Genomic DNA, 13,330 nt, shown 5'->3' with positions numbered 1-13,330 from the left:
TGTTCTCTTCAAATAATACTTCTTGCAGCATCATCAAAACAATTCTTCAGGTTTTACCAATACTCCTTATTGGTAACAATGTAGTTTCAAATGCAAATTTACCTGAGAAAGAAGTGTTGGATGTGATGGTAAAAAAGTTCCCTATATTTATGAAATCTAGAAACAATATATATGATTTTGCAGGCAATGCTAAAGAAAGCTAAAGAAGGAACAAAGTTGTTACTCCTACTTGTTATGAATGTTGCAAAGAAGGCCATATTAAACCAAAATACCCTGTCTTGAAGCTGATGCAGAAAATTGATGAAAGACCTTATCAAGAAAGAAGGAGGAACAAGCAGAAGAAATACATTCTGTGGGAGGAATGCGACTTAAGATGCTCTTCTAGTGATGAAGATGATCAAAGTCTAGAGGAAGAGACAAACCTATGTCTTATGGTTGGATGAGTAAATTCTGGAAGTAGTGGAAGCAATTTTGATGATGAACCATTACAAGTAAGATATGATCAACTGTTGGATGTCTTTCAGGAACTTCATGCAGAAGTAATGAAGCTGCAGTACAAGGTTAATCGATTAAATAGTGAGAAAAGAGATTATAAGTATAGAACTGATAACCTTGTTAAAGAAAATACTTGTTTGAAAAATGATCTTACTGTTGCTCTACAATCTATTGAAACTTCTAAATTTGAAGTTAAAACTATTGTCAAAGATTGTAAAGATTGCCTTGCTCATTTAGAAAATATAGATTACTTAACGGACACTCTTTCTAAATTTACTCTTGGTAGATCAAATTTAGAAGCAGTTTTAGGCTCCTAGAGAAGGGTAGTCAATAAACAAGGCATATGATATACTAGTAAAAATAATAGAATAAATGCTAAGAAGTTTTCTATTCTTAGTAAACCTTCTTCTATTACTTGTTTTAACTGCAATGCAATTGGGCATATTTCCATGTCTTGTTACTATAAAAAGATTGGTGTTCCAAAGGGAAAGTTCCAATGGATTCCTGAGAAACTAATCATTGTTACTAACACAAAAGACCCTAAGTTTATTTGGGTACCTGCTTCCAAACCTTATGATGCTTATGCAGGTAAATATATAGGTCTGGTAGCACTCAAGAACTCAAGGAAGATACAAAGGATAAATTAATTACTTCTTGAGGACTACTTGTGATAAGAGTACTTTAATTTTGTTAATCATCCATCATTCTTGATCTGTGACATTCATATTGATGTGAACGATTGATTTGTGCTTGATTGTTATGTTTTTGATGAAGAATCGTGTTCACAAATCTTAACCGATTATATAAGTCATGTAATCGTTTAAACTTGTCTTAGTACTTCTCTGTTTTTCGAATCTAAGATGGGTTGCAGTTTAGTCAATTAAGGAACTAATGTAATCGATTAATATTCATCCATGTTTATTGTGTTTGTTTGTCTTAAATTGATAAGTGAATTTAATCGGTTTGAAAATTAAGGCAATCGATTGAAGTGTGATCGATTTAAAATTTGAATTTGGATTTCCCTCCACACTTAATCCATTAATAAAGATGTTACCGCTACCAAAGGAAAGCTACATATTGAAGAATCTGGTGATGGCAGTGAGGAGGATGAAGAAGATGATGAGGAGGAGGAGGAGAGTGTCCTGGATGAAAGTGATGATGACATTTTGCTTATGGACATGATCTAAGTTTTAGAGTTTGTTTTGTCTTTTAGTTTTATTTTGAAATGAATGCAATCTTGGCTATAAGGCCTTTCATATTTGAACTGCGTTATCTTGATATTTTCTATGATGAATGAAATATTATATTTTTTATCATATCTTATTCAGATTTCTTAAATGATTAGTTGATTGTTTGAATGAATTTGGATGGATGAATCTGGTGCATGAATGCAGTTTGTGTTGTTTCATTGTTATATACATCATTGCATAATTCATACCTACTTGATATCTCATATTGCCTCACAACTACTATGTGTTACTAGACTAACACTCAACAAAGTTGAGAAAGTTGTGTTTTGCAGGCATCGATTATGATATTGATAGGTTGAAATGATCATAACTATGCAATATGATCATAAGCAGAACCTTGAACCAATTACTTTGACCATGTAATCAATTAATATTTGTTCAGAATAATTAAATCAATTTGTTTTGATTGAAATCGATTAAAAATTCACGTGCATGATTTTATACTTATTTCCTACTGATTCATGTATACTAACATGCCATAGTTGTTCTTTATTCATTTAGTGGATTAAAATTGTTGCATACTGTTCAAAATTGATTTGAAAATCATTACATGGCATCATTTTGAAAATTGTACCTTTTGTTGCATAATATTTATATTGATACATTCATTATGCCTTTTGTATGAAATGAAATCATGCATTCATAATACCATGTGAGATAAATATGCTGCATAACAAAAACTGAGTATTTTGAAAACTGTACATGATAGTATAATTGCATCAAGCATTATCTTTACTCTGATACATGTTATCATTTTTTATTGCTTGATACAGTATGTTGAACTCAGTATCCATTCTAATATTTTTTTTTTTTTACTCTCATACATTGATTAATGTTGTTATACTGTGTTCAAATAATTGTTTGAGCTCTAATTCTAGCATAAAATTGTTGTGTTCAAATAATTGTTTGAGCTCTAATTCTAGTATAAAATTGTTGCTTAAATTGTTTAAAGTGTTATTGCATTATGACAGGGGGAGCATCACACATTTTGCAAATGGTCTGTAAGAATTTCTTATGATGTATCTCTTTAAGCACTTCATCTCTTGTTACTTGATTATCGTTTTTGATATGCTTAATCATTTAAATGCATTTAATGTAATTATGTTACAACATTGGTAATTGCTTAACCGATTACATTAATAATTTAATCGATTACTTAGCGTCAAAACTGCCATAGGTATCTCAAAGGGGTTGCAAAAAGAGGATTATTTTTTTTTTTACTATAGTAGATTTGGAGTTAAAGAGAAGATTGCATTGAAAGATTGTCTATGTAATTATTGTTGTAAGACTTGATATATATATATATATATATATATATATTGGATTACCTTTCAATCTCAGGTTGATTGAAAGTAAACTGGATATAGACATTAAGGCCGAACCAGTATAAACCTTAGTATGGTTGTATTCTTTATCTCTTTCACTTCCTTACTTTCTTTATTTTCTTGTATTCCAAGAAAGATTTGAAGATTTTGAAAAGAGTTTCAAAAGAACAATTTTTATTAAGTAAAACCGATTCAGCGGTCCCTCCCCCCTCCCCTCCCCCTCTTAGTTGAGAAATAAGGCCTATCTTTTTTTACATAAAAGGGTTTCACCATTTCCTAAAACTCATTTCAAATGTTCAATTGCTTTATGAATCACTTCATCTCCTTTTATATTTCTTCCTCGCTTTGAGTTACTACTTTGGTTTCCTTTCACACTCTTCTTTGTCTAAGCTTCAAAACATGTCTTCTTCCTTCTTATAGGTACATCTTTATGTCTTCCTCTTTTATTCCCAATTCCTTTAATGAACAACATCTCTTGGTTAACCAGGAGTTTATTTCCAATAATGTCCTTTAGTCATACCGACTTTATCCTTTTGGAAAGGTTCTTCAAAGGAACCTAATTCTCCTCCTCCATTAATTTAGGGTATTGAGCTGAGATTGGGTCACAATTAAGGTTTCACTAATCTCAAGCTCATGACAAAAACTATAAATACAAGTCAAAGGTAAGAGGTAAGTGTTCGCATTTACTGTGCATTTATTACAGTGATATTTAGCTACCGTACGAACAGACATTGACTTAAACGTCGAAGAACCTTTGGCAGGTATGCCTTCGGACAGTGGTGTGAAGACAAGAAATAAGAGAATAACTACTGAACATAATCTTAAGAGAAATTATGCATGTGTTAAGAGTGACTCGACCTTGTAATCATCCATAACACCACTTTTATACTAGGATCTGTGAAATTATTATGTTCAACTAATTTAAAAGTTAATATAATTTGGTTTTGTAGGAAATTAAAAGTTGTTCAACTTGGAGAATGAATTTTATTTTGTTTGAGAGAGAAAACAAATTTAAAAGTTAATATAATTTGGTTTTGTAGGAAATTAAAATAATTTTAAATATAACAATTTTTAAACGTTGTAGATGTTTATTGTTATTGCTGTTATAATTATTTGATTAAAATTTCCAAAGGATTTTAAAAAATAAAACAAAACAAAATAAATTTGTTATTAGATATTCTGAAGCAACAAAATATATAAGAATCTAAGAAAATAGACTAAGTCTCTTAGGTTTTCACATGTTAACGTTAAGTATTAAGCAGAGTTGGTCATTTAAATGGAAGAAAACATACATAAACATATGGTCCTTTTTAAAAGTCAAGTTTCTCAAAACATACATAAGTCATTCAAAAACCTTTATACCACATAAACTAAATATTCCACAATCTTCTATGTCCATATCTAAAACTCAATAGCACATCCATCATTCCCACCAATCAAAATCCAAATTCGTTTTTATATAATCTAAAATAAATAATGAAAAATTGTTCCATAACTAGCATTCTAAGAAGGGTTAAATATGTTTTTAGTCCCTATACTTTAGGGTGATTTTGGTTTTAGTCTCTCTTTCAAACTAAAATATTATTTAGTCCTTCAACTTTAGAAAACTCTGGTTTTAGTCATTTTTACCAAATTTTTTAACTTTATTTGCTGTTTCAAACGCATTTCCCAGTTAATATTGAAGCAAAATTGTGTCAAATGCTATAATGAAACGTGCTTGAAATAACAAATAAAGTTAAAAAAATTTGGTAAAAAGGACTAAAACCAGAGTTTTCTAAAATTGGACTAAATTGTACTTTAATTTGAAAGATAGACTAAAACCAAAATCACTCCAAAGTATAGGGACTAAAAACATATTTAACCCTTCTAAGATATGTCTTTATGAAAACAATATAGAGTGACAAAAGATATTTCCCATTTGGACACTTCATCCCTATATTTTCTTTCATTTTAATTTTATTTTTGTCATTTGAAAAAACCATATAATGTGTTTGGATGAAAATTTTTCAAAGATTAATTTATTTTTATGAAAATTTTTAAATACTTTCTAAAAAGGTAATTGATCTGGAAAATAAATTTTAAATAAAATTGAAATATCAAATTTATAAGTAAAAAGTCTTATAGTCATTATGACCCAGACAATAAGAGATGAATTTTAGTCTATACTTGTTACTTTTATGATCAACATTCATTATTTTTTTTTCCACATCAATATTATTTTTCGACTTATATCAAATATAATTTTTTCAATTGATATTAGTTGGAATCGTGGTTCAACTAGTGGTTCAACTAATACTGAACAAATTTAGTTTTAGGCAAACATAAGTCATTTTGTATAGATGCCAATGAGGGTTTTCTCGTCTATCAATCCTTATTAATCTCAAAAACATGAATTTTTAAGCTTACATGAGTTAAAAAATAATAATCTTAAGCAATATCAATCATATATAATAACTATATTTTACACTACTCGAACATAACTTTGATCGATATTAATTAAAAAAAAAATCCTTATTAACATTAACTAAAAATTAGTAATTTATAAATTGATTATCACTTTATTATTCTTTTTAAAGAATATGAGATTATCCCAACGAACACTATACACTTAAATATATTATCTATAAATCAGCAGATCTTCATTTCAAAGGTTCTTACTTTTAAATCTTATCTTTGCCTTTTTCTCAATTTTGAAACATTGTTTTACACAAAAGTCAAGCAACGATGATAGGTTATCTTTTTTTTTTTTATCCCACAAATAATACTGATTTAATATAAATATATCCAATGGAATAGACTAATACTATATGACCAAGTCAAAATTGGACTTACTAGAGACTAAATTTTCCACTATTATTTATTTATTTTTTTTTTAAATTCCAGTAATGTAACCTACCTGAAAGTCAAAATTTGAAGGAAATTTCATTTTTTTCCCTTGTAGCTGTGACGTTTTTAGTTGTTTTTGCTTATTAGAATTCGTTTTTTGAGACCAATTTCTTGAACAGTATCTTATGAATTCTGCGAAGGGGAAGAGGAAAAAGAAAAAGGAGAGAAAAGACACAAAGAAAAAAAAATTAAAAGTAATGTATTTAATGAAAAAATTTAATTTAAAAAATATTAAAATTATCTAGAACAAATTTAATTTGTTCTAGAGAGGAAATAAATTAAAAAGTTAACTTAGGTGAAATGTAATTTGGCTTTATATAAAAATATTTATGATTTTTAATTTAAAGATTGGAAAAGAATTTAAACTTTGTTATTGTTATTATAATTGGTGGAAAAATAATTCTGAATGGCTTTTAGAAAGTGCAATAGTCAATTTAAAATTTTATTTAAAACAATTAATCAAAATTGTGGAGAAAAAAAAATCAATTCGTTTGAGATAGCAGAGAAGTTAAAATATTAAATAAGGTGTGTAATACAATTCGGTTTTTTAGAAAACAAAAATATTTTAAATTTGAAAATTAAAAAAGTAAAATATTTATGCATGTTTATTTTTATTTTTATCATTGCTTATATAAATTTTAATAAAAATGATAAAAAAAAATCAATATAAAGGCGTGCCCATGAATGAATATTTAGAAAATTTCCATATACAATTTTTTATTAGTTATTTGTTGTAATGATATGAGAAGTTCGATTTTGCCATTGGATAAGTATTTTTTTTCTTCCTACACATCTATGATTGTTTTTTTTTTTTTTAACTTCATTTTATTTCCTTTTTATTTTATAACAACTTGTTTAATTTGGAAGGCTTTTGAGTCAAACAATCACTATTAATAATTTAAGTTTAAGTATTTTTTCGAAAATTTTACGTTTAATTTTGTTTTTAATTATTCATTGAGAAATGTATAATTTAGAAATATTTATAATAAGTATAATATATATTATTGAACAATATTATAAAAAATATTTTTCATGTTACAATTTAAAAAAAAATTATTATAGAATTCAAAAATAAAATATTTTATTCTTTTAATTTTAAATATTTTATTTATGATTTATATCATTCATAATAAAATATTTTATTCTTTTAATTTTAAATAATTTTATCCTAAATTTTGTCTTAAGTTATATAATCATCAACCAAAAATATATAATAGAAATAATTTGGATTATTTTATTTAATAATTATATATTTTCTAGGAATCAAATGTAACATCCAATTTTATAAAACAAAACAAATTTGTCATCACATATAATATTCATATAATTATTTAAAATAAATAACTATAATAATAATAATTATATTTATAAGACCAAACTTAACTACTAGATAATCAAGAAGACACTTTTACAATATTTTGTTCTTCACCAACCATACTTTAACACATATCTCTCATATGTTCTCACCAATAAGATGATCATAACAAAAAAATAAATAAACAACTCACCAATAACAACAAAAGAAATAACAAGGTAAGCCAATTTTCAGAAGAAAACTTCATAAATAATTTAATATATCACATATTAGTTCAACATTGAAACATTCTATAACTCATATAAACATACCATCATTTGACTCTAGACTCAATTATCCGGATACGATGCTTTGGCATAAACTTCACTGAAGGCGTGCATCAATGATAGTATTTATACTATGTAGAGTTATAAACAAGGGTAACTCGACCTATTATGAGGTTAATCATCCACTCTTAAGATTAAAAAGTCTAGGGTAAATACCTCCTTCAATTCTCTCTGCAACCCCATTAATCTCTACACGAGCTGAATGGTTAGTAGAATATCATGATATCTTCTTTTAGAAATCCCATTGTCAAGCATACACCACAGCTTTGTCAAACACAAAACCTCTCGTTAAGGTTCTTCTCACATCACATATCTTCCATTCTCACAATCACACTTATATCATTCAATGAGCATCAATAAATATCAATTCAAGTATATTGTAGCTCAAAATCAAACAAGACAATTATCAGAGAACCCAAGAAAATAATAAAAGGAATTACAGAAAATAACGCCCAATACAAAGTCTGATGCCTAGCGATCCAAAACTCTCACCCAACCACGATAGAAATAATGAGTTTTGCTTGTCCAATGGGAACTCTTGCGAAGACTTATCTATAAGTTAAAACAAAATTAGCTAGTTCTCCTTACCTGTTAAACGACTTCATGACTTTAAAGAACCTTAAAAAGTTCCCAAAGATCAAAGGATATAATCTACACCTACGAACAACAAAAACATGATCTAGGTACACTATTAGAACCACTGATCATCAGAGTGTCTTATAGAGGACTCAAACTTCACATACAAAAACACTAAGGCTCACATGCAAAGGAAACGAGACATATCGAAGAAAAAGAGTACAAACTAAGTTACTATTTTGGAAAACTTGACCGGGAGACTCAAAAATCTCTCTACTATGATCTCTCAGACAATATTTGATCTTCAAACATGTGAACGCATGAGAAGAACTCCTAAAGAGAAGTAAGAGAATTCTAAAAAAATAATTTCTAGAAAAATAATAAGTTTTAAAATAATAAAACTTATATATAACAAAACTATTTATATTAAAATCATTTAATATTAAAATAATCGAATCTCATTATTTTTAAATTAATAACACTTTTAAAATATTTACATCAAAATTTTTGGATATCTATAAGAATTTCTTAATGTATAAATGATAAATACATAAATTAAGAATTAAATATATTTTTAATTCTTAAATTTAAATATATTTTTTATTTAAGATTTTGATACTTTTTTATATCAAATTTTAAAAATAGATGAACATAGTTATTTTAAATTAATGTCGTTAACTTTTTCGGGTTTGTTAAACTCTGTTATAGATTGATATTTGAGTTAAAAGTTGTCTAAACAATATAAACGTTATTTTGAAAAATGTTTTACACACCAACAAAATTTAGCATAAATAAATTATGAGACTATGTATATTTCACTAGTGGAAAAATTGCTTTTTATGACGGGTAAATATGACCTATTATGACGGATAACTTAGTGTCATAGTTCTAGGCGTCATAATAGGTCCTGTGCATTTTATGACGGACAGAAAAGTCCATCATAATAGGTCCAATGTATTATGACGAACTTTCTGTCACCTAGTCCAGTGTATTATGATAGATTTTCACTTATCTGTCATAATATAGCAACTTTACCTATCATAATATGTAGCGTTTTATGACGATGATTCTTTCACCTATCATAATATATATTATGACAAGTAATTATTCACCTATCATAATATATTATTTTCAAAAATAATATTTTATACAACAAGAACAGTCCAATCAATGCCTAAAATTGCACAAGATCCATTACCTAAAATTGCAAACCAGAACAGTCCAATCAATGCCAATGTACACTTCATTGATAAGCATAACTTAGAATGAAAATAAAGACTTCTTTGACAATAAGGGTAAATTTGAGGACATACAAGGTTAGTTGCATTGGTTTCTGACAAATAACCATCTTGATAAAGCATGATTGCATCATCTGCTTTTGCATTATTGCCTTCAATCTGCACTTGGCCAATAATAATATTTTAGTAATGAAGTAAAATATATCACTGAGGCAGGATATTAGTAAGAAAGACGCTATCAAATTATAATTTCTATCAAGCTTGTGATAGTCAACTAAACTTATATGCTGTAGTTGCAGCTATGGCAAATAATAGTCCATATATCTCTTTGCATACAATAATAAATGGTTAATAGCAATGGTAATTAAACATGACTCATTTTCATTTTCTGATACAACATTATCCAAAATACTCCANAATGATGATAATAANATAAGGATTACCATGTTAAACTAACTTAACAACCATAATTGTTACAACTAGAAATCATCTACTACTAATAACAGTAATTAACACATTTTGGTTGAACACTACTTCTAAACATAAATTATGGATTTAAAACAAAACATCCAACAAATGCATGGAAATATAAAGTATTAATCATATTTCTTGGATTTCATCGATCAACAGGTAACACAGATCAACAATGTTCCCAAACACCTATTCATGAAGATCTAAAATGTTCATTCTTATGAATTTCAANAACAGAAGATCATAGTTAAACATTTTGCCTCTTAAACATTCGCTTCAATTACTCATGGCCTGTTTTATTAACAAGGAGCATATATAGGAACCTCTCAAACAATTTNCACATATATGGAAGCATGATTTGCAGATTCCTTTCTTTCCCCTGGACTAGACCGAAACCCTATCCCACCCCCAAAGCCATGCCACCTAAATAAAAAATTCCAAATCATTCTTCCAACACAAACCCACCATTCCTATGGCATCCACGTAAGTGCAAAACAGGGTCGTATAGTACTCATACAGTATTCAACAAGCCATAATAGTAATATAAAACTCAATCCAACCATTTCCCTCGTTGCAGCATTTTCACAAACACCTTAGGGAAGAAAAATCATATAAAGTTGCAATTGAGACATATTCACCCGCCATATACATACACGATCATACTATTTTGCTAGGTTTTAAAATTTAATTATAATTTCTCTAATTTTCTTCACAAAATCTTCATCGATCCAACTACCAGCCTGCTAGGAAGAACACATAATATAACAATCAAATTTAAAAATAAAAGATGAAATCATAAAAAAGAATTTAAAACTTACAGATAGACTATGAACAACACGAAGTGATAAAATAACTTTGCCACCACCATCAGGAGGTAATCCACGACTCTCTATTTTAAGCTCAAAGCCTTCATAAGGAACTCCAAAGCACTTCAATAAAGGGAAACCAATAGACTTGAAGGAGAAGTGAAAGCGCTTCAATCGTAGACAGTTTCGAAGAGACGGAGCGCTTCAATTTGATCCAGCACCACTAAATTTTGAAATAATGAACAAAACTCCTCATCAGAATGTAGTATTGTAATGTGGCATGTCATCTACAATCAATGAATTTAAAGTAAAGTGACAACAAAAATTTAGTCACATACTGAAAAATAAAAAGGATAATAAGTGTATTGCACTATCTTCCTAACAGAATTCACAAGTACCNAATCTGGGCATTCTATTNAATATTATCATCAANACATAACCAAAGTATTTGTCATCAGCTTAAAAAATCTCATACCTATCAACAACTAATGAGGTAGCACGCCTTGATGCAAAATATGTGAGAACCTGGTGTCAAGAAAGATTCATTCATTAACTAGTTCAAAGTATATAAAATGCATTTTTTATCACTAATTTTTTTTGTTGCAACTTGCATGTAAAATTAAGATATGAACAGAGCAGTAAAAACCATACAACTTGCTACATTCTTCGCCCAAAACCTTCTGCCTTATGTCAACAACAAAAAAATTTCAGAAGGATTATGATCCTGTCATTTTTGTGCCAACTTCACTACTTAGTTTCCTTTGTAAATTGTAATGTAAATATAAAAGCACACATATTCCCAAGTGGATGCAGAAAACTTTACACATCGCAGGGCTGCTAATTAACTGATTTAAGCATACAATGTATTTATTGTAATTACATGTAAATTTTTACAACTCTCTTGTACATAACAATACAAGTCAAATATTATTGTCTTTGAGTGTAAACCTTAGCAATGTTTATTTGATTTCCATGTTCGTTGTTACTAGTAGTTAAATGTTCTNTCCAAATTAGCAAAAACCNTTATATTCATATTTTTAGAANATAATACAACTTTCTTTGAAGAAGAAACTATGTTTTCTGTTTAAGGTTAGTCAACAATATCTTCAAGAGCGAAGGTATTCCAATTGATGTCTGTCACTCTTGAAATGTTAATCTGTATAGAGTGTTATACTTTTTATAACAATTCATTATTAAACTGATATAAAAAGTCTTAATCATATACAAATTTATCTTTTTATTAACAAACTTTTTATAATAATTTTAAAACTAATATAAAAATTCGACTACTTTTTATACTTCTATTTTATACCAGTTCAAAAGTTGGTATAAAAAGAATTTTTTTTGACTCAAAATTAAGTATAATTTTTTCAAATGGAACTAAGTCACAAGCATAGCAAATTTCCATCCCAATGTCAAGTCTAAGAACTATATCTTTTGCATGGTAAGATGAATTGTTTTATTATATAGTGTCTGAATTTTGTTGAAGTAAATGTGATTTCCTACATTTCAGATTCTCTTAGTAATTTTTGTTTGATGCCTACTTTTGTGTTTCTCTATAATTTGTATTGAGAATGCTTCATATGATTGGTAGAGATTGTAATGCTTATCTTTTTAGTTTTACAACCTATATAGTGAGGCAATANTATTCTTTTCTTTTGACTAAAAAAACAAAAATTCCATTATAGAGACAAGGACTGCCACTGCAAAATCTGTAGTTCCTCCCTATATGATACTCTATCATGGCCATGATTGAAATTCAAATTCAACATTGACACCTAATTATTGTATTTAGCCATAGTGATTTATAGATCAATCATAGNAATATCTACCTATATCTTATAAAAGTAGAACACTTAAATTTTTCTTTACTGCCAGTAAAATCTTTGATGACAGAGCTAAATATACCCTGAGAAGACCAAAATGGAGATCAAACACCTTTTGTCANANAGATTACGAATATTTCTGTCTATCTATCTATATATTTTAAAATATACTATTTATACTATTTACCCTTTTCTTTTCCTTATTTATGACTGGACTAAGGACCAACTCTTCTTGTGAAATCATCATTTCTTTCTTGTAGATGCAGCTAACAGAGTCCAAAANCCTAGATGAAATATAAAGTTATTTTGTTCATTATTTACCTATCTTGTAAGTAACAGTTAATTCTCATGTCTCAACTAGTTAAGCTCCTATCTAAAAGACTAAATAACTAATATACTTGATCAAATTCAAAATGTACTTAACTANTGAGACAAAGATTTAAGAAATTAAAGGGTTACCTCCACAAAATCTTCTTTTACTTGAAGGTGGAACTTTAGTGCAAGGCCTTACTTGCCTGCTCTGTTTTCCTGCAGTGATCCAATCCTTGGTGGTAACTACTACTTCAAACCAAACATGTCACAGAAAATATAACTATCCAAGAACTGCTACATTGCTCCTAGGCTAAAATGCAAGGCTAATCGTATAAAATCAGTAATTAACAGATATACTGGTATTTTTTTAAAACAGGGAATAGGATCATACTTGCATCTTCTTTTTTGTACAGTTGTTTGATTCGATCAAGTGCTTCATTCTCAACCTGAGCCATTTCCTTTCCTTTTGCCTGTGCACAGAATTGGAAATGAGATTAATTACTC

The 13,330-nt window shown here is 28.2% G+C and overlaps 1 protein-coding gene across 6 annotated transcripts in view; it reads right to left on the bottom strand.

Annotated features, from left to right (window-relative positions):
- Positions 1–346: 346 nt before the first annotated feature.
- LOC106771701 overlaps positions 347–13,330 on the bottom strand; it is a 13,902-nt gene continuing 918 nt past the window's right edge. The window contains exons 4-9 of one of the 6 annotated variants that reach the window (XM_022785450.1): positions 13,218–13,296; positions 12,974–13,075; positions 10,701–10,911; positions 9,487–9,570; positions 7,754–8,149; positions 347–548 (exon numbers count right to left, since the gene is read on the bottom strand). In XM_022785450.1, coding sequence (XP_022641171.1) covers positions 10,859–10,911; positions 12,974–13,075; positions 13,218–13,296 — 234 coding nt within the window. In that variant the 3' untranslated portion in view covers positions 347–548; positions 7,754–8,149; positions 9,487–9,570; positions 10,701–10,858. Of the gene's footprint in view, positions 549–7,753; positions 8,150–8,946; positions 9,571–10,700; positions 10,976–11,163; positions 11,214–12,973; positions 13,076–13,217; positions 13,297–13,330 lie in introns of those variants that run through there. The other 5 variants (XM_022785452.1, XM_022785451.1, XM_022785455.1 and 2 more) reach the window with 5 other exon arrangements.

This window comes from Vigna radiata, chromosome 8, assembly GCF_000741045.1.
Source record: "Vigna radiata var. radiata cultivar VC1973A chromosome 8, Vradiata_ver6, whole genome shotgun sequence".
Lineage (NCBI taxonomy): Eukaryota > Viridiplantae > Streptophyta > Magnoliopsida > Fabales > Fabaceae > Vigna > Vigna radiata.
Note: the sequence above shows the minus strand (reverse complement) of the source record. Positions and strands in the feature narration are given on the sequence as shown.